Source organism: Chaetodon trifascialis, chromosome 19, assembly GCF_039877785.1.
Source record: "Chaetodon trifascialis isolate fChaTrf1 chromosome 19, fChaTrf1.hap1, whole genome shotgun sequence".
NCBI classification, from domain to species: domain Eukaryota; kingdom Metazoa; phylum Chordata; class Actinopteri; order Chaetodontiformes; family Chaetodontidae; genus Chaetodon; species Chaetodon trifascialis.
In genome coordinates, this window is record NC_092074.1 from 4987961 (window position 1) to 5009822 (window position 21862).

General features: G+C 40.1%; 1 protein-coding gene across 4 annotated transcripts in view; it reads right to left on the reverse strand.

Moving 5' to 3' along the window:
* Positions 1-3547: 3547 nt before the first annotated feature.
* Positions 3548-21862, reverse strand: part of cnih3 (cornichon family AMPA receptor auxiliary protein 3) — an 84272-nt gene continuing 65957 nt past the window's right edge. Inside the window, exons 5-7 of one of the 4 annotated variants that reach the window (XM_070987985.1) lie at positions 16022-16165; positions 15286-15341; positions 3548-5239 (exon numbers count right to left, since the gene is read on the reverse strand). In XM_070987985.1, the coding sequence (XP_070844086.1) occupies positions 15314-15341; positions 16022-16165 (172 nt within the window). In that variant the 3' untranslated portion in view covers positions 3548-5239; positions 15286-15313. Of the gene's footprint in view, positions 5240-13347; positions 13567-15285; positions 15342-16021; positions 16169-21862 lie in introns of those variants that run through there. The other 3 variants (XM_070987982.1, XM_070987984.1, XM_070987983.1) reach the window with 3 other exon arrangements.

Sequence of the window (21862 nt, forward strand, 5' to 3'; positions counted from 1 at the left end):
GGTGTCACATGGTAGAAAGCCACTGACCTAGAATAGCTAGTGCCCTCCTGTGTCCCATGTTGGTCCGTTCTACAAAAGTTGACTCACTGTCTGTTTACAGTTTGGAAAACTACGTGTTTGAAAGTCAACATGAGTCAGAGAGCCTATTTCTGCTGGGCCTTCACAGAGAGAAAGTACCAATATGCATCAGTGAGCTTCAGTCCCATGCAGAGTGAGATTAAAATTGGCTCCCTTGCTGTGAAAAGTTGAAGAAACAGAGTTTTACAGACAAACCTCGGGTTCCAGACAGCTGAGCACAGTGTGCCAGAGCCGCAGGACAAGAGCTCAATGTCATTTCACAGCTTTAAGAGGAGGGTTGGATGCTGGTGAGGATTTGGGGAAGAGAACATAAACAGAGGGAGGTGAGAGGAGGTAAGAGGGAGGGGGGCTAATCCAAATACATCACTGACAGGCTTCACACACACACACACACACACACACACACACACACACACACACACACACACACACGTAACGATGGGCCAAAAGGTCAGCAGCCTGCTTTAATTATGATGAAATATATGGCAGCGATGTGGACAGCACCCAGGTGCATACTGGGAAGACAGGCTGTCACCAATCTGTCAGCAATGGTCTGCCACAGCCTGGACAGGCACTTGCTCACCTGCACACACACACACACACACACACACACACACACACACACACACACACACACACACACACACTCACACACTCACACACACACACACACACACACACACACACACACACACACACACACACACACACACACACTCACACACACACACACACACACACACACACACACACACACACACACACACACACACACACACACGTTTGAACTATTCTGTCACTCTCTCAGGGACACTGGTCAAGTACGAGGGCTCACTGTCTCTTGTTCTGTTACATTTTAATGCAGCAACAATATTAATCCAGCAGTCGAATATGAAATAATATGACACTGACAGACTCTGGTTTATCATTGCTTTTAATTTTGATACCTTAAGTGCATTTTGCTGACAATACCTCTGCACTTTTACCTGGTTTTAATGCAGGACTTTTACTTGAAGTGAGGTATATCATACATTCTGCTGTTACTACTGCTAATTAAAGCTGCACCACTCCGCTACTTTCACTGCATGTGTAACCTCAAAGGGGTTGCTCATAGTGACAAACCCACAGAGAATTATTACCGACCCCCTGCAGTCTCTTTCAGTTCACTGTTTTGGTTCTAAAGTTTTGGTTCCATCTCACTGCTCTTTTCAATGTCATTTTTCTGCTGCAGCAGGCAGCTGTTTCCTATAAAGAAATCTCTGATAAACGCACTGTAGACCACCTGCTCGGCACCAAATAGAAGAAAAGTTGGTGACTAACGGTGAGCATAGTGGCAGATTTTAAAAGCTAAACAGCTAAAGTATGTGGTGGAGACCAAAAAAGAGCTATAAGAGTGAATATTGGACTACGACAAATGAATATTAATGTTGCTCCATGCTTGCTAGATGCGTAAATAGGCAACTGTTTGCTAACATGTTAGCCATCACACTGACAGTTGTTGCGCTGCCCCCAATTGGTTGAATAATGTATTAATGTCGGACAAGATTTTAATATTTTCCTCACCACTGTGTCCTGGTACAGTGTGTGTATTACAATATAAAACGGAAAGGTGAAATCCGGCAATCTGATTGGCTGTTAACTGTGATATGAGCGTACACCACAGCTACTATTCTAAAAAGCCTTATCACAGCATATCACTCCGCTTCAGGGAAGCAATGTTTCCATGACAACGGGCCGTATTATTATTAGCTAGATTAGATTATAAAATCCTGCACTGTGCTTCAATGAGTAATTAGGAGTCAAATAGGAGCAGCTCCTGTACAATGACAGTCACAGGATCAGCACCTTGACAGCGACTATGACACTTACAGGGCTCTATTGGGTGATCTGTCACTGTCTGATTGAACAGCCTGATGGAAATGATATTTTACAATTCTTCACATTATTTACTAACAAAATTTGTCAAGGCAAGTAATTTGGTGCTTTTAAAGTCATGATATTCAGATGCCGCTGCTGCGTCTCCAGGTGCCTGCCGCGATGTCACATACAGTATAGTCGGCTTAATAAAGTCAGTGATCACTCAAAGCTAAAACTATTTAAGAAAAAACCTCATTCATTGAGGTTTTGGGTGGATTCTTCCGGACCGCTCACTCATAGTTAACTGTGTGTGTGTGTGGGGGGGGGGCTCGCATGTTTACGGGGCTGATTGTCAGAGAAGCAACAATGTATCCGTGACAACAACCTGTTACAGTAGGTAGCAAAAAGTTGCTGTGGTGTTTTGATGTTAACAAATAGATTAAATAAGCTGAATTCACATGTTTAAGGTTAACTTTCACTTCCAGATAGAGTTAACAATGGTAGAGTTGACTGAGCAGTGACTTTTTCCCAAAAAGAAGGCGAGGAATAGATGACATGCAGAGCTAACGCACGGAGAGGTGGGACTATTTTCTTCACAGCGGGGCTATTTTATTAGATAAAATGTATTTCTGTTTAATTAAAAACTACATGAAAATTATTGTGTATTCCTCTTTAATATTGCCATTATTGGCAACCGTTTTATAAAACAATACATCACGACAGGCCGTGATATACGCTCATTATACCACAGCTAAGGGGCGTTCTTCGGCCCAATGTGTAGCGGAGGGCTGAAAACCCCCTTAGCTTAATTGATCTGCTGCATGTTCCATCACGGCAAGTGTGTTTTAATAAGAAATGGCTTTGATTTTGCCTTATTTGAGGAGGTTGAAGAAAACAAAAAGCTTTTTTCATTATGTGTGAGAGAAATTTAAACCTTTATTCGGAACAGATATGCAGTTTTTGTTTTTAATGACAGTGACCATCTGCCAAGGGGCTCGATTTTCATGATAGTACATGATGCATGGTTCAGCTTTGATTTGTGTTGCTAACAGTCAAGATGTAAATGGGCATTAAGTGTTTCTAGGACTTGTCTCACTTCCACCCAACAGCTTAAAGAGAGTTGCACAGCACCAGGTGCATGCCTGGTCTGTGTTATTTTTATCATTTTGCCAAGCAAAGTGCAGAAATATATCTTGTGCATAGTTAAAGGAAAACATTGGTATTTTCCAGCCTGGACTCTAGTGGAAAAAGCACTTTCAGTGGATGTATACTGAGGGTCTGCAGTTTCCCTGAGGGATTACATTGCAGCCCGTTTTGTGACTGCCAGCTGCAGCGGTCTCGCTCAATAGAGGACTAATTTGAATGACTGTTGTCCCCCTTACTCACTTAGACCCCCCCCCCCCCCCCCCAAAAAAAAAAAAAAAAAAATTAGAAAATAGGGTTGAAGTTGAAAATTACTTGAGTTTCCCTCTGATACTGTAAACCCGCAGATCCTTCAAGCATTAGCTTCCATTCTTGTTCCCTGGTGGTGATTTTGCATTTTCTGCACAAGGCACAAATAAAAAGTATATACCAAACCATACATACATACATATACATATACACCAAATACTTGATTTTAAAATACTTTATTTCATAAACAATATCTAAATTCAACTTGGTCGGTCACATACACAGTAAGGATAGAAAATGCTTGAATTATAATAAGAGAAAACAACAAGAACTGGGCATTCCTATCTGCTCCTTGAGTAGCGGCTTGCAAAGTGAGCTCATCATGTGACAATGATCGTGAAGATCTAAAGAGCGGCCTAGTTACAAAACTGTGCTACACATGGAAGATGCAGGTTCAAACACCTGCCCTGCTTATAGTAAGTGTCTGTGAGCAAGACACTGAATTCATTCCAGCTGCAGGGATGATGACCTGAACCTGAGCCTGACCTCAGAATTGACCAGTATCTCAACATTCCCAGACAGCTCAGACACTTTCTTTTTCTTTGTGATGTCACCATCTGCTGCAGTTGCTTTTCATCAAAGAGTAATGCTTGGCACCTTTCACATCTTCTGCTTTATTCACTACTCATTCTGTCTTATAATGGTGTGGTTACATTGGAAAACATTATTTTGTTTGAAATAGAGCAGGAAGGCAAGCTATCTCACAAATAGACGTAACTAAATCAATTTTAATACTGAAAAGACATTTTGGTCCATGGTGTAAATCGAGCTAGAAAAGATTCACATTGTCTCCCCATCTTCAAATAGGGCTGGATAGTTCTTTTCATGTTGGAAGACCTTCACCTATCATAAATGATCTCTAATATATAGCCAAATATTGCAAATATTGTGCAAGATCAAAGACGCTATTTGTGCAAAGAATGTGTGCTCCTCTACTATAAAAGCTTAGACAGGTGTCAGCTTTTAGTTGGACTTTTAGAAAAGTTTCCCACAATAGAACGACACTAGGACAACACTAAGAAGGCATTTGCTGTATAGAATAACTTTTGCTGTAGATCAATTAGAAATGCCTTTTTTTTTTTAAAGAATACACCAAAATGCACACGTCACAAAAGCCATTCACGTAATGTTAGAAAGAAAAAACCCACAGGCCATGGACTGTATGTGCCGTCCGGGGGGGAAATATCAGGAACTGGCTGCTCCAGAGCTTTCTCTTTTCTGTACAGTGTGATCCATCCACTCGTCCGTCTATCCCTCGTTGCTGACTCACCGCTGAAGCTACGGTTGGCGAGGCGTCGAGGGGGAATGACTGAGGGTCGGTGAGCTGCGCTGGGCTGGACAGTGCTTCACCATGCTGTGCCTGAGACAAACTGTGCAAACGCTACTGTGCTCTTCATCCTCTGGGCTACCGGTGCTGCTACTGTACAGTGAGTACGGCACCACTCCAGAGGAGGCTGTGGATGTGTGTTTGTGTGTGTGTGTGTGTGTGTGTGTGTGTGTGTGTGTGTGTGTGTGTGTGTGTGTGTGTGTGGTGTGTGCGTGGTACAAACGTTAGCCAGGCAGTGATTAACTCAGGTCTCTCTATGACCGGTCAAACTGTAAACAGGAGTGTTAGTCTTCAGTTTTTATATACAGTTCAGCAGAAAACATGTCCTTTCTTCTTAAGGTGGTGAAGCAGAAAAGAGGCTTCATCCTCCATCTTTTTCTTTCTCTTCTTTACTTTTAAATTTCCTGTCTTTCGATTCTAGACCGAGACAACGGCAGTCTGTGTATCCAGAGGTTTTTTTTTTGTTTGTTTCTCTCCAGTTGCTGATATATCAGTTGTTATGAGGTAACCAAGGAGTAGATCATACTGCAACACAAGAAGAAGAAACAGGAAGTAGGAAGAGAGTCAACACTTGTCTGATTGGACAGGCAGGCAGGAGGTGACAAAGTGAAAATTACATAACAGTTCAAATGATCTAGTGGCCTGTTTGAAGCATTCGAATGGAGCATTAGACATTGTGTGTGTGTGTTCAAACATTTCATTGATCCATAGTTAGTTTTTCTGCTGATTCATCTCAATAGTGCTGTCTCTACTGCAAGCAGCTTTAATGGGGAGTCTGTTTGTGTTCTTGAAAGACAGAAACTCAGGCGCAGACTTATTTATTTTAGTTGCTGACAGCAAACCTTTATACATGATGTCCCTTTGAAGCTTTTCTCTCATAATCTGCATTATTCAGATTAATGCTGTGTTCACACATCCTGTTTGTTTGAATTATAATTCAACACCATGATTGGTGATGTTATAGCAGCAATAATAATGGGTTAAAGCAAGATTATGTAATTTGTGACCAAAGGAATAACACAATCCTCCATTTGCAAGTGGAAAGTTGAATTCATAAGCAACACTTGGGGTATTTGCTTCAGCAGCCTTACTTGGTTTGGTATGACCAGCAGTGTATGGTGGCTAAAGTTAGCAAATATTAGACTGATATTGCTGTTTGCAGACTTGATGACTCTTCTGTAATTGCAACTGTAAGGTAAACAGTAGAAATGCAGTCTCCACATTTTCACATTACACATTTTCACATTAGTATTCAGTCAGCTCTCTCATTCATTTCAATGAGCCACTCTGCTGGCAACAAATACAACATAGCTTGCAGTGGTGAAATTTAACTGAATACATTTATACTAGTACTGTACTTAAATACAGTATTGATGTACTTAAATGAGTATTTTTACACTACTACATGTATTTGACAGCTTGATTCTAGTTACTCACATTTACATTTGGATCATTAATACAAAATATAAATAAATGAATAAATTATGAAAGATGGGTATAGATGAAGCCATCCACCAGTAACTAATTAAAATGAGCCTCATCTGTACCAGCTGCAACATGAAAGTGATGACCACATTAATGCTTTAATAATTATAATCTGCAATGGGCAACTATGCCTACTGAATGCTTAAAAACGCTGTATTAGCAAGATTATGTAAATTAAGTGTACTTAATACTAATGTACGCTTAATGCTAATACTTTTATACTTTTACTTGCGTAAGTCATAGTTTAAGTCCAGTATTTGTAAAAGAGTATTTTAAGAATGTCACACTGTACTTTCACCTCAGTAAAAGATGCCTTCCACCAACGGTAATTTATCATGAAGACGGAGGTTAATGACGGGACAGCAATAGCAAAATCCTGTGATTTTCTAAACCACTGCGCACTGGTTCGGCATTTGATAAGGCCTCACACTCACTGATCTATAACTCAAATCTTCCTGGATAATATTACATAAAGCAGTACATCCATATGAACGCAGCCTCTTGCATTTGACCTTAACAGTGTTTTTGGTCTTAGCATTACTCTGTAATTGCAGCTATAGTAGCCACTGCTCAGTTGTATGGTGTAACTTTTTTGGTCTATTTTGCAAAATATTATGACAGAAGCATCTGGGAGCACTATTACATCTTGACAGAGAAGCAATAAGCTGTTCTAATCTATTTTGCAGAGCAAACAATAGGACATGACATGACTGCTTTTTTTCCAAGCAGTCAATGGAAGGAACGACCAACGCTTGTGTTTCTCACAATTATTAACAGAAGAAAAATGTCGGAAACAATTATTATAATGTCAGAATTGTTAAAAAAACTACTATATATAATTTATTCTACAGTGTCTAGAGCAAGTGCTGGGATCATATGTGAATCACAGGAACACAGATGCTAAAATAAACAGCTTTTTTACTCACATAAAACCCTCTTCAAGGCTTTGTTGTGCAATAACAGAGTATGTGTGAACACAGCCGTGAGTCTAGAGCCAGTTTAGATTGTAGTAAGTCCAGAGAGAGACACGAGTGTACATGAAAGGTGCCTAGTGAGGCAAAGACCGCTCATGATGAAACGGCTTATCTTGACGTCTTGATGCGGAGTGTCTGTACTATCCCCGTCCTCTCAAAGTCTGTGGCTGAACAAACACTGCAGCAGTTCGACCAAAATGAAATCTCACACTGTTTGAGCTATGTTTGCTTGTGCTATGTACATAATTTTGAAGTAAAAATGATTTTAAGGTTTATCATCTGTAACTATAGCAACACACAGGGCTTTATATAGGGCTTTAACTCCCTTGTAGTTTCAAATACTGAAACACTGTATTACTTTTCCAAGTGGCTTTAATTTAGTGAAAAATGTATTTTTTTGTGTGTTTGAAGAATAATCACAAAGCTGAATCCTGACCTGCAACTGGTGTGAAATGCACAAAATGACCTGTTAGACAAGCTAGATAATATATGCTGTATGTTCCACAACATAATGAATATTGTGATAAACCATCTTTAAATTATTATTATTATTATTTATTATTATTATTTTTTTTTTTTTTACAATATTACCAATAACATTGTGTTTCCACATTAAAAGTCTTAATTTTCCATTTGTAGGTTTTTACCATGACCTAAAAGTGTAAAACCAACAATCCTTCCTGGCATGTTTGTGCTGTTTTTTTCATTTCTGAAAAGAAAAACAAAACTGCAGCTGTAGAAAAATTGCCACTGAATGCAAAAGAAAAAGCAAAAGCTGATGAGCATCATGTAATGCAATGAGCGCGTACAAAACAAGCTGTAAAACACACATAGCTGCAAAGTGACACAGTGATTTCACCACCATGAAGCTTTTCTTTTTCGCTGTTTTTTCCTTTTTTTGACCAAAGACACAGTGACGTCTGATGTTTACCTGAAAAAGAGATTAATAAAGGACCGCATGAAACAGCAACAGCCAAAATCACAGATTGCGGATTCAACACTTGTCTCATGGAGCTGGGACTTGACAAGAACAGATCAGCACCTTGCTGACAGTAACTAATGCTTCCAAACGTTTGTGTTCATCCCTGAGGCCTCTCTGAACTCCTAACACCTCCACTAATCTCTGCTGGCGAGAAGACTGCAAGTTCACTCTGTTGACTCATGAATATCCATGGACAGTGAGAAAATATGATGCAGAGAGAGAGAGAGACAGGAGGAGGATACATGTGAGAGGAGAGACAGACAGATCAAGAGTGAAACATTGCTTCCTCCTCAGAGACTTGACCTCCTCCCATTAAAACCTCTGAGAGCTGGCATCGTCATTAGTAGATTGTCTTGTAGCTCTTTAAATTACAGCTCCTTCACTTTCACAGCCTAATTAAACATTAACAGAACATTACGTATGCTAAAATATGACTTCTTATATGAGATACTGCAGAGAAAAAAAAGAGGAATACCGGCACTTAGACAATAGACAAGGAAGAGAAGAAATATAATGGAAGCTCTGTATTTGTTTAACCCTCCTGTTCACGTTAACATATCTTCTCTCATCCCAGCTATTTAAACATCCAGAAAAATGACTCTACCCCCACCTCCAAATGCAGAATATCTACGACATGACAATGAGAAACATGTTGATCACCATAAAATCTCACTGACTGGCTTAAAGTTGAACAGAAATATATTTTTGGTGCTACAGTGGCTTCATTGTTTCTATTAAGTATTTTGAATGTAATTTTAAAATGTTCTGACCCCAAGATTTGTGCAGGACATTGAATACAGTTGTCCCCATGTCAATGTCAATCATTTATTAGCATTAAAGATTGTCTGGAGGAGGAGGTTAGGAGGTTACTGTTTGCCCAGTTGGGTTGGATGCTCCTCTCAAGTACTACCAGCCACTAGATCTGGAATTGTATTATAAATGTGTCCAAGTCCACATAAATCCCATTAACAGCAGAGCCAATGTGAGGTGAATTAGTGCTGAACACAGGCTCTTCATGTGACACCTTATTATGCAGGAAAAACGTGCGCCAGCGAGGCAACATCCAATTATTGTAGCTCTAATTAGAGCGCAGCGCAGCACATGCATGTGTGAGGTGAAACACAAAGGAAGACAAATCCAATTCCCTCCACTTGTTATGGAATTTTCACTGAACACTAATCAGTTGCCACAACACCCAGTGCACACCAGGCAGCTTGTGGCATTTTCATGAATTTTCTGAGGCAACTTTTTGGTTTTTACAGGAAGTCGGCAAAGCTTTGTCCAAACCCTGTTAAATATAATGTTTGACTGTCTTCATATAGTTTGCTGGTATGAACATGTGTGCTGCTCATTGGGGATATTCCTGAATGTGGGTGATTTGTTGTGAAGTTATTTCTGGTTTTATTTCATGGCTTTAGTGTGTGATAACACACTAACTTGCAAACTACTTCTGCTAACAACTTACTAAAACTGATACGACTGGTTGAAATTTCACTTTGATGTTTTGCTGTTCTGGATGGCTAATGTGTGCATAACATGGTTATTAACAGTACTTTTGTGTTCTCTTGCTCCATATTGCGTTGCGTGGCTACATACACTAAATAGTATATGTTGCCACGTATTGCATATCATTGCATTACTGTTTTGATGTTTTTGTAGCTTTGCATGATTTGTATAATATCTTGAGAATGATGACTTTATTGCTATTGTTTGTATCTATCATTTATTTATTATAGTATCAGCTATTCATTTGTAACTATATTTGGGGTTCAATAGCATTTTATCAAATCTGAGTCTCGTACTAAATTCACTTAAGCTCAACTGAGGCTAAGAGTCTACAGAATCTTTTTGTGGATATTCAGCTGTTTACCATGTTCATCATGTTAATTTAACATGTAAGCTTGCTAACATTTGCGACTTATGCAACACCTAGTGCAGCTCAGGCTGTTAGAAGTTTTTCAGGTATTTAGTCAACTAAGGTGCTGGGCCAATTAAAATTAATGATGCGCAAGATGAAAAGTCAGAAGATCAATAAAGTTATTACAATTCAACCTGAGGGAGGGGTGAATGTGGGCAGCAAATTTTACAGGCATCCTTTGATTGGTTCTTGAACTTTTTTGATCAAAAACTGTCAAAAGTTCCAAACTCTGTCAACCTCACGGTGCTAGATGAAGTGACAGAATCACCAAAGTCAGGAGGATTTATTCTCTGTGGACCGTGAATGTCTGTACAAAGTTTTATGGCAGTCGTCCAATAGTTTGTCCAATGGGCTTGTCAGTGTGGACCAAAGCAGTGGACCAACAGACCACAGTTAGTTGCTAGTTGATCAAATACTGGAGGTCCTGATTCACAACAGGGGAGGTGATACACTGAAATTCTACATAAAAGTAAAAAAAAAAAAAAAAAAATCATATAACTATTTTATTCCCACTCTTGAATCCTGATCGTTTTGCCAGACAAGATTCACCAATCTATTGGTCACGACTGAACTAGAACACACAGCCCAGTCCCAATCACACAGTGATGTTAGACGGTGTTTGAGTTTCAGTTTGGTCTTTTAGCAAGTTTCTCGCTGCATTAATGTTAATTAGCTACAGCTGATACAATCTGCTGCCGGCGGTGTTTGTTCTTTTAATCAGCCAGTGCGACGGACTAACAACATTACATCATAAAAAGAGTAACTTGAGTTTGATAACTTCTTGTGTTACTGGAATAATGTTGGCTTTTAGTAGACAGCTTTTCCTATGAACCTATAAGTGCCGACAGCAGCATACAGTTTCAATCTAATCTAGTCCACTGGCAAACACATACACATCATTGAACACTGTGACACAAGCAAAAACAATGAATGTATACGTTTGCTTCTGCTTCACTGGAAAATGGATTGTGTTTGTCCACCGTACAGCAGCACTACCAGTGGAAAACGTGATTTGTAACTGATGGTGGCTCACTCCCTTTATATGTAAATATTATGTTAGAAATACATAATTTTTGTTGTTGATATTTATCTATGTTACCTAAATTAAGGATTTAAGGCATAATTTATGGTAAGGCCATTCCTTACCTGTAAAAAACATTTCATATTAAGCGCTCTCCTTTCGTGACAGATGTCGCCTATTTCATGTTCCACTAGTTTTCAACATCTGTCTGGCTAATGAGCCACAGTTAACCTTGTGTGTGCATGCTTGGGAGAAAATAGAAAGGTCTGCCTTTTTATGTCCGGGAAGATGGGAAGAACAACAAATATGATAAAACATCTTAGACCTGTAAATGTACAGCAGGATAGCACGTAGGTAGCAGCATACAACAACATGCTGAGGGCCAGAATATTACACCACAGGGGTTAAACCAAGCGGAGAAAAGACGGGAAACCTGTACATATTATGCAACAGAAAAGTATTAGTTACTGGAGGACATCACATTTCAACAGCATCCCTGTGACAGAAACAAGTTCAGGAGGAGAGAGGGAAGAAAAGGTAAAGGGGTTGAAGGGTAAAGGTCACAGGTCACACTCTGTGGCGAGCTCCATTTATCAGACAGGGCTTCATTATCATCCATTGTGAGAGAAGCTACAGCAGAGAAGAGTGAGACAGCACCGAGCTCAGCAGGGCCTGTGCAGACAGGAGCTAACGAGGAGGGAAGTTCTCTATAGTATTTATATTAAAACTTAATATAACACATTGTGCACGGGTGTCTTCTTCTTGACTCATTTATAATTGATTATTGAGGAATTTAATTTATTTACAGTATTGACATAAGCAAAAATGTGTCCGATAGGTGAAACCCTATGAAAATTATATTTAGCTCACGTCTGCTTGATGCCCTCTGAGCCTGTGTCTCTGTCCTTCTGTTGTGCACAGGTGGACAAAATCAAGAGTTATAGAGTAATTCCACTGGATCATCTGCAGCAGATAAACTCCACTGAGCAACTCAAAAGGATTTTAAATCATCTGTCACCCAGGTGTGGAGGTGAGCGCTCAGGTGGAGCTGAGTGTGTGTCTGTGAGGGCATGCACAGTTTCATGATGTGCATACATGGTGCCTTTGTGCATGTCTGCGTGTGTGTGTGCATGGGCAGTGAGATTTATTGTGAGGGGGTGGATCTTTAGGTTCCAGATGCAGGCGAGCCGTGCTGGTGTGTTTGGTTTTGGGGAGCAGTGAAGAAGAAGGGTGGGTGTCACAGGGCAAGAAAACAGAAACAAGCCTCATGAAGCAGGTTTCAGACCCCTTCACTTCCAGTTCAACTACCTCTTTACCCCCCGCTACTGTATATAAGCACCAGAAAAAAGTCATTTAAAACTGGCTCACTGTTTATACTGACCATCATCCTAGTCTGTAAACCAGGAGTTCACTTCTCAAATTAGCGTTGGTTTTCAGCCATTGCGTGTCATTGGAACTACCCAGTTAAGTTAAAGATTTCCTGCAACCTGGTCGATTGTCTTAGTTTATATTTGTTATGATGACTTAAATTACAGTCATAATTAAAATAAATGTATAGAATGTCAATGCAGGCCAGTAAGTCACACAGGCTGTAAACAACCCACCGCTTTATTCAGGTGATCTAAATCACTTTATTTGGAATTACCCACAATGCAACTCAACCACTAACTGGCTGGAGATTTGGGCATGTTATGCTAGTGGTGGCTAATGGAGCCCCAAGCCGCTAGCCTCAAACAGAGAGGAGGAGTGGGCCACAGAGGTCTGCTAAACTTCAGCTCCAACCCACACTGACTCACATGTCAGACTTCACATAGCTCCCTCTGGAGGCACAAACACCTGTACAGACAGTGATGTATTCAGTCAGCGGTGTCCCTTTTTAATATTTGTATTTGGATTCATTTTTTTTCCCCTTCCAATAACTATTGTAGCTTTGGGGATTTGTTCACAACCTGTGTAAGTGAGACCACTCTTGGTGCTATGCCTCTAGGCTGCATTGATAAATTATAGCAAATCATATCTTAAAGAAATCCTGGCTAGACCCTGGTTTTCAGTCTTATTTATATTTTGCTATATTGGCCAACACCATCTCTTTAGATTTTAATTGGCTGATCATTCTCTTTGTGGAGCACAAAGATATTATAAACAAAATATATTCTACAGTAGTTTATGGTTTATTCACAAAATGAATGATTTTTTTAATAAAGGTATCAAAAATGAATTGCTCAACCCAATTAAGCAGCTGATGGCCAGGAAGCCTCTGTCCAAAGAAATCAATATTATATGTGATATAAAAATCACACCATGGTTTATATGTTGAAAATGTTAAATAATTTCAAGAAACTGGCCCTCTTGAACTTGCCGGAATTGAAAGTGAACGGCTCATCGCCCTGCTTTGAAGGGAAGTACCTCACTGTTGCTGCTGCTGCTGCCGCCGCCAGTGGTCACTAAAACAGCAGATCAGTCCAACATGAGCTAGAGCAGGACAGGATGGAGTGAGATGGAGAAGCAAAATGATATAAGTTCAAGATGAATGCTCGGCTTACAACCACTGACACCCAGTGTCCTCAACAGGACCAAAGCACATTGCCTGAATGCGCTTTCACCTTGTCTGTCTAAATACTATATCAGTACAACATCACTGTTGAGGCCCAGTTAATCGTGCTGAAGGTACACCACTATTAGGCCCCAAATATTAATATAAAGCTGCACTCTGCCTGGTGATTTCTGTTTTTGTAGCACACTCAAGTCATACAAATCAATTTGAATATTTTAGTAGAATAAATAACAACATATATACTTTACATTACTGCTCAGCATTTCCCCTGAGTCTTTAAGTTAAATAGTGTAAAGTTCACACATTTGTTGTCAATGAGCTAACATATTGAAAACCACCAGTGCAGTCCTTTAAAGTTTAAACTGACCTACAAAATGTCCTCTTCATTTAATCAACAACACACTGGCTTAATTGACTGATGTAGGCACTGGTATGAAAATGGATGATATAAATTGAAGCATTAGAAATTAGCTCTTTTCCTTTCTTTTTTCCCTTACTTTCTTCCACTATACCATGCCAGGAGGGAGAATACTGTATCCTCATTGTCTGTAGCCTTTGTAATATCTAACAATTGTTTCAAAGGACATTATTGCTTTCAGTGGAAAACAAGTAGAAAGTCGACTCTTTAAACCTGACAACCTTGTTTGCTGTGCCATGTGACCTACTTTCAGAAAACTCAGGACATGATGCAACATGCTGTATTTCAATCCATTTCAAATTGAATTGAAAATCTTTGACAAAAATAAAATTGACTACATACCATTGCTATACATGTATGCATCGTCTTTAACTTAATGCATGGTACTATCAATAATATCTGTAGCTGTAAGAACAATGTGCTTCCTCCAAGAGAAAGACGTCAAGCTTCTGTTGTGATTTGGCGCTATACAAATAAAATTGAATTGAATTGAATTGAATGACATAAAATTTCTAAACATTTTTCTAAAAAAAAAAAAAAAATCACATTATCTTGACAAACATGGACAATTAACAAGAAACAGCACCTCATCCCTGATATATGTCGATTTTAGTACAGAATGTGAGGTTGCAGACTGCAATTTGTTTGCTTGGTTTTTTTTTTTAATCAAAAAGCAAACCAAATGCACCCAAAATTTGTATCTTGTGTTATAGAATAACAACAACACTCGCCACATTGCTCATGATGTTGCTTTTCTACCTGTGTGGTATTGCTGTGATAAACATATTAACATCACCATTAACAGGTGACTACCTACTACCTACTGCCTAAAATAACAACAGTTCATATCAACAGCACACCACTTCTCTACAAGGATGGGGCCTTAAAATGTGTGTTAAATGTTTAGTCACAGCATTGTCACACACATACAAGAACAACTCCATGTTAAAGTTGCAATCCTTTTTGGGTTATGGGATAATCATCAAAAATCCTCTTCCATGCTAATACTGCCACATCTGGCTGCTAAAAACCTGAAAATTGATCTTGGAGCTCATCAAAAACTACTATCTGTAACCAACATGGCTCCACAAAAATCTCAAACTTGGTTCTTCTACAGTGTGGCAGTATATGGAAGACCACTAGGGTCAGATTTTCTTGTAATACTTTTCTGTCTCACTTCACTACCATAGAATAAAAGGTCAAAAAATAAGGATTGTACCTTTAAGTGTTTCCATTGATAAGACCTATTAGAGGGATATGTCCAGGTTCCACACACTGCAGCACCCACATGACACATGGAACAAGAATCCGCAGTGATTAATAACAGCATTATTAGACATGGACAGGAACACAGAGTGCATTGTTATCATGTAACAGCAGAACATTTTAGCAAAAACATTGGACATATCATAAAACATTGCACAGGTAAATGAACTGTGTGCAATGCCAAACATACCATAATTTACAGAGCTACCTTCTTATGTATAAAATGAACACTTTATCCAAAAGATTTATCCTTCAACTGTGTGCCTGAGCCTTCTTGTAGTGCTTGTCATTGAAGTAAAGAATCAAATTCTCTCAACATCACATGCATTAGCAGTTGTGGGCCTGACAGTAAACCTAAGCAACCTTACAGATCTCCACTATGTGGAAGAACTTGCATGTGATTGCTAGAGAAATGGTTACTTTATTCAGTGATTTGCACTCACATTGCTCCATCAGAGCTGGGAAATCAAACCAAGTTAAATAACCATGTGATAGCAATAGAGTTGGAATCAAACATATGATGTGAGTGCTCATTTTCACATTTTCAAAGTTTTTCCCTTCTGGTCTATATATTTTAAGTAGCTTCAGTTCAGTTTCATTATTTTTTACTTCATCTGTTGTAATCAGATTAATGTAATCTCTTTACATGTAATCCAATTATCTCCCCACACTGCCTGTCATGTGCTCACCAGTAGAGATAGTAGAAGAAGGAGAGGACGAAAAAGGACAGCTTGCACCAGGCTTCCTTCAGGCAGAACTTGAGTGTGTCACCATTCATCACGGACGCCGGGTCGTAGAGCAGCTCCTTAGTGTCCGTTGGGGAATGGAAGTACCTACCACAGAGGGCAAAGACCACATCGCGGGTAGTTGACCCGTTCCAGACCCCCGTGGGAGGGGGAAGGAAGGAGGGACGGAGGGAGATGATGGGAGGAAATGGGGAAGGAAATAGTATGGAAAAAGATGGCATGATGAGTTAAGCGGGCACCATCATGCAGCAGACGTGGGCAAAATAGTAGATGAATATGTTTATGAAAATTAACCGTTTGCTAAACCCGTCCCCTGAGCAGTGATTTTATAGTCTAGCTAAAGTATGGACAGACGCTTAGCAAAAGTACAGGGAATGGATTAAGCAGTGCCTTTAACTGTCCTAACGTTAGTTGCATATGTTAGGAGAGTAACTAGCTTACTACCTCCTGCAGTAACCTAGCATTACTTTCAAAGCCAGGTATCGTATCTTTAGCAAAGTATTTTGTATTGTATTTTGTGAAGTTACTTTGCAGGGCTGCAGGCTATGTTAGGAAAAGCTTGATCCACGACCAACAGAGCCACTGTGTAGTCTTCACCACTGCTTCAGAGCCACAATGCTAGTACAGCTTACTGGAATGCTAGCAGCATCCTCAAAGCCTTTTCTCTTGTGAAACATACCTAACCTCTGCGTTGCTTGTCCAAAAATGTTACTGTACAGCGATATACTGTACATATATCAGAACAACAACAACAAAAAAATCCACTCTCCAGGCTTTTTGACCTGCATTCAATTAAATATAGCACAAAGTCAAAATACTTAATGTTCAAACTGATAAACTTGTAAATATACCCTGATTTCACCTGCAACATGTTTCAAAGCAGGGACAGGGGCCTGTTTACCGCTGTGTTACAGCACCTTTAAAGTATTTGGGAACTGAGGACGACTTAACTTACTCAACAGTTCAGGGTGTCCATTGTTCTATTCTGTGCCTCATAATGCACCACACATTTTCAGTGGGAGACAGATCTGGACTGCAGGCAGGCCAGTCTATTACCTGCACTCTTCAACTATGAAACCACGCTGTTGTAGCACCTGCAGACTGTGGCTCAGGGACTGTCTGTCTGTCTGTCTGTCTGTCTGTCTGTCTGTCTGTCTGTCTGTCTGTCTGTCTGTCTGTCTGTCTGTCTGCCTGCCTACCTGTCTGTCTGTCTGTCTGTCTGTCTGTCTGTCTGTCTGTCTGTCTGCCTGCCTGCCTGTCTGTCTGCCTGCCTACCTGTCTGTCTGTCTGTCTGTCTGTCTGCCTGCCTGCCTGCCTGCCTGCCTGCCTGCCTGCCTGCCTGCCTGCCTGCCTGTCTGTCTGTCTGTCTGTCTGTCTGTCTGTCTGTCTGTCTGTCTGTCTGTCTGTCTGTCTAGCAGCATATGTTCCCGCAAAACATGTCTGTACCTTACAGCATTAATGATGCCTTCTCAGAAGTTATCACATTCTGTTTTATTTATGCTTTAGGCAGCATCCCAACTTTTTTCCCCCATCATACTGTAATATTCAAGCTAACTAGATACCCTGCGACACAAAAACAATGCTGCTCCTAATTTCTAAGCGCCATCTCTTATACCGACACACTTTTACATATGCCGTGATTTGGTCACATAGCGTTTTATAGTTTTTACCTGTTATCCAGCAGCAGTTGGAGTCAATGTAAAGGTTGACTTTGTAGGTTAGGCTAAGCAGGTTATTACGACTGGGGTCAGTATTCTGTACAAAAAAACTGAAATGAAAACTGAAAATCAGCATTCTCAAATCTCACCACGCAGTTTTGGTGCCTAAAGTGTTTGGCAACCTTAACGTCATAAAGATATGAGCGCAGGCTTTGACATACTGGCCTGTTGGCCTGTTGTTGCATCCCTCTAACAGTGATATATGTCGTTTTGGGAGTCATTGCCAACCAACCTATTCCATCATTCAGGTATGACGGTGTGTTCATAAACTTGTGCTATGCTAAAATGGAAAGCTTGACAGGTATAAGTGAGGAGATGAGGGCTTAGCAAAGGATACAGTATCCTGACAAAGAGTAGCTTGTTGGACTCTTGGAGCAAAAAAGTTCCCAACAAGACAAACAAAGCATGATGAGTATTCAAATATCTTTTCACCCACGTCAGTTATGGAGTTCTAAAGGTATCAGGGCTGGGGTTTATTGGGTTTCTAAATCCAGTCAGCTCCATACAGTAAATTAATTACTTCAGCTGCTGTGCATGAAAATGAGCACTGAACAATGATTTTCAATAAAGCTTTAAAATGAATTTTCAATGAAACAGCCATTTATCACCTGCTGGCTGATTTAAAAGCTGAAGAGAAAATCCACACTATAATGGAGTCTGCATGCATTATTGCGATGCTTTTAGCATAATCAATATTTGCAAACACAAACAGCTCTCTCTCTTAAAGCTGTGTAAAATGAGGTGTCCAATGTCACCAAAACACAAAACCTGGTGGTAATTAATAGCAGAGTGAGTTTGGGGAATTGTAGGAAGTTTCCTGGAGCTTTTGCATCCCAGTGAGACTTATTTCAGTGGGGCTGTTAGAGTTATGAAGTAGAAAATATGTCATACAGAAAATGAGTACTCGAGAAAAGCCACCATGAGAAAACATGACGAGGGAATTCCAAATGCTGCCTTTTGCTCTGAGAGAGGGCTGTTTATGTACTGATACACAATTGCCTCATTACTTTTTACAGGGTGAAATTTCCTTCAATGGACCCCAGAGCTGATACAAATGAACAGGATTCTGTAACAATGAATAACTGTATATTAATGTAACAGACCAGCTGCATTAACAGAGTTACTTTACTACAGGTTATTTTTTCAGTCATTGTGTCCACAGAGCCCAGAGAATTTCACGCATTTAAAAATTCAAATTATGTTTTGGAGGGTATGATGGGTCATGTAGTCCAACCAGGAAGCTGCCACCATTATGCATGTGGTCTGTTCAGTCATAACTCAGGCTAACGAGATGGTTTATGTATGTCCACACAGTATGTTAATTCATGTACGTTAGCTGTACGTGACTGCGAAATGATCGTACGTTTGGTTGTCATGAATTAATTACAATATACATTCACTAATTCAAATTTCTGCTGCTCAATAGATGACTCATGCATGTATGAAATCTTCAATAATGCAGTTGAAAATGCATTTTGATGTATTTTGAGTGGGACAGAAGGGTTTTGTAATGAGTCACTGAATATAATTGCCATGTATTTCTACAAAAGATACATGCATAAATGACTGATGATGAGGTAAACAAGGTTTGCTAATAGATAGCAAAGTACGGCATATGATTAGCAAATAGAATTTCTTTAATAATAAAGAGAACTACTGACACCACAAGACAAGAAGAATTTGACAAACATTAAGCACATTATTGTATGTCATAGACATTTAAAGATGCTCACACACACACACACACACACACACACACACACACACACACACACACACACACACACACACACACACACACACACACACACACACACTTGGAACAGGATTCAGCTGGCAACCAAAGCATTTTAAGAAACTACATCACTACATGGCCAGCATATCTCGGAGTTTCCCTCTACACCCCCACATTCACAGATTGTGAGAGCTTTCAGTCTGGCAAAAATGTAATTTTTTAATAAACAAGGGAATGTCCCCCATGAATGGACCAGCTACTTACATCATCCCAGACTTTACGTAATGAAGGTTTCTCTACTGAGGCCAGACACACAGACATGCTTGTATGCTGTATGTACACCAAACCTGTTTTTGCTTGTTGTCATCGTTCCTCTTGCTCAAACTGAACATTACAAGAATCCTTTCTAACATGTTTCCAATGAAAAAGATGACAGAAGCTACAGTCTTCTTCAGGAAGAGGGAATTTCATTTTAATAATGCTGTAACTTTGAAAGATACTCCTTTCATTTGACTAACTCAGACAGCTGAAGCCTCATGTAACTTCAGACACACACAAACTTTGGAATACATTTATCCACACGATGAAGATCAGTAACACTGGAAGCACAGCAGAGATCTCTCAATAAAAAGCAAATCTTTCAACAATTTGATAATTCTCAGGCAAGTTCTGGAGTTACAAGGAATGTCCTATCATTTCTGAGCAGATTTATGGATGTCTATTTTCAATGGGAATATCCACGGGAAGTTATGGCTCTGACAAGGATGAATGTTGACAAAAGTTGCAGCAACCTTTAGCCCCATGAGTTGTGTGCTACACACTCCTTCCTCACACAGTAACCCCAGCTTCAACACTTATGAACAGACCTCCCTGTAGTTTTAAAGAGTTTGTGTGTATATATATATATATATGCATGGCTCCATCACACTAGAGCTAACTGAGAAAGCCTCAGGGCACCACATAACTCCAAAAGCCATCATGACCTAACCTTCTGAGAGAGGCCTTAATGAGAACGCACTGCTTCTCCTGGCTACAAGACATTCCTCACTACAAGTTTCTATTGACAAACTGATTTTTGCTGCCAGCAAAGCTGTCAATCTGGCTTTAAAGCAGCCCTCCCAGCAACAGGTGTAAGCTCTGCAGAGCATTGCATGGACTCACGAACAAGAAGCTCCACATACGCTCACACACAAATACACAAACACATCCATATGTGTTGGTGTGATCACGTACTGTATCCATGAAGTGTGTTTTAACAGCTCACTCTCAGTGTCTCCCTCCCTCCCTCTCCTCTGAATGACCTTGTCAATATTAGATCTCTCTCCTATCACTCACTTGCTTTTTCTCTCGCCTCACCGTCCTGCCTCCTGCTACCTCGTCCTTCATTCTCCACCCTCCTCCATCTCTCTCTTCCTTTCCTTGTCTTCTCATCTCTCAGCTGTGCAGGAAGCAGCATGTGTAGCCAGTGGGCATCTGGCACAGTCTCCAATTAATGAGACAGCAAGATGTTTTTCTCTTTGGCTCTCCTCTCTCCTCTCCTCTAATCTCCTCTCCTCCTCTGCTCTCCTCTCGTTCTCTCTCAGTCTGTAACTTCCACCAGCTGAGCACAAGCTTAAACCAATCAGGCTGCCAGCAGTCTACGTCTAACCGGCAGGAAGAGCAGCAACAAAGACAGAAAAAGACAAAGAAGGAGCAGCAAAAGAAGCCTGAAGATCACTGACTGGTGACCCATTTTTCAGACGCTGCTTTTCAGAGGCTCGAGATGTGCTAGAACACTGATATACGTGCTTTTAACTAACTTGTTCCTCTCTGCCATTGAGCTGCACTGTTGTCCAAAAAAATCTGTTAGAAACACTTCAATGAGCCAAACTGTTGAGATGTTCTTTCATTGCACATCATGAACACACACACTTTAGATTATTTTGACGCAATCCAACATACAATGTTCTACTCTCAGTATTTAAACTATAAATGCAAATCCATAAACTAGGATGTGTGGATTCATATAAATTTTTTTCACAAGAGATGCACGGCAGCGGAACGGTGTACGAGGAATAAAAACTTGAAACCGCATGGTAGGAAAGATGTTAAATATTGGACGATTCAGCTTACGTTCCATGCCACCTGCTCCACACTGCTACCACTGCTGCAGTATACAGATGCACACTACTTCCTGTGCAATGGCATCAGAAATTAGCATTGGTAGGTAAATAGTGTTGCAGCTCAATATGGACATAATTCCTGGGTATACTGGAACACACAACCACTTGTCAACAACTGCAAGTACGTGCTTTATGACGTGTACAGCTTTTCAGTACTGTTTACTGTTTA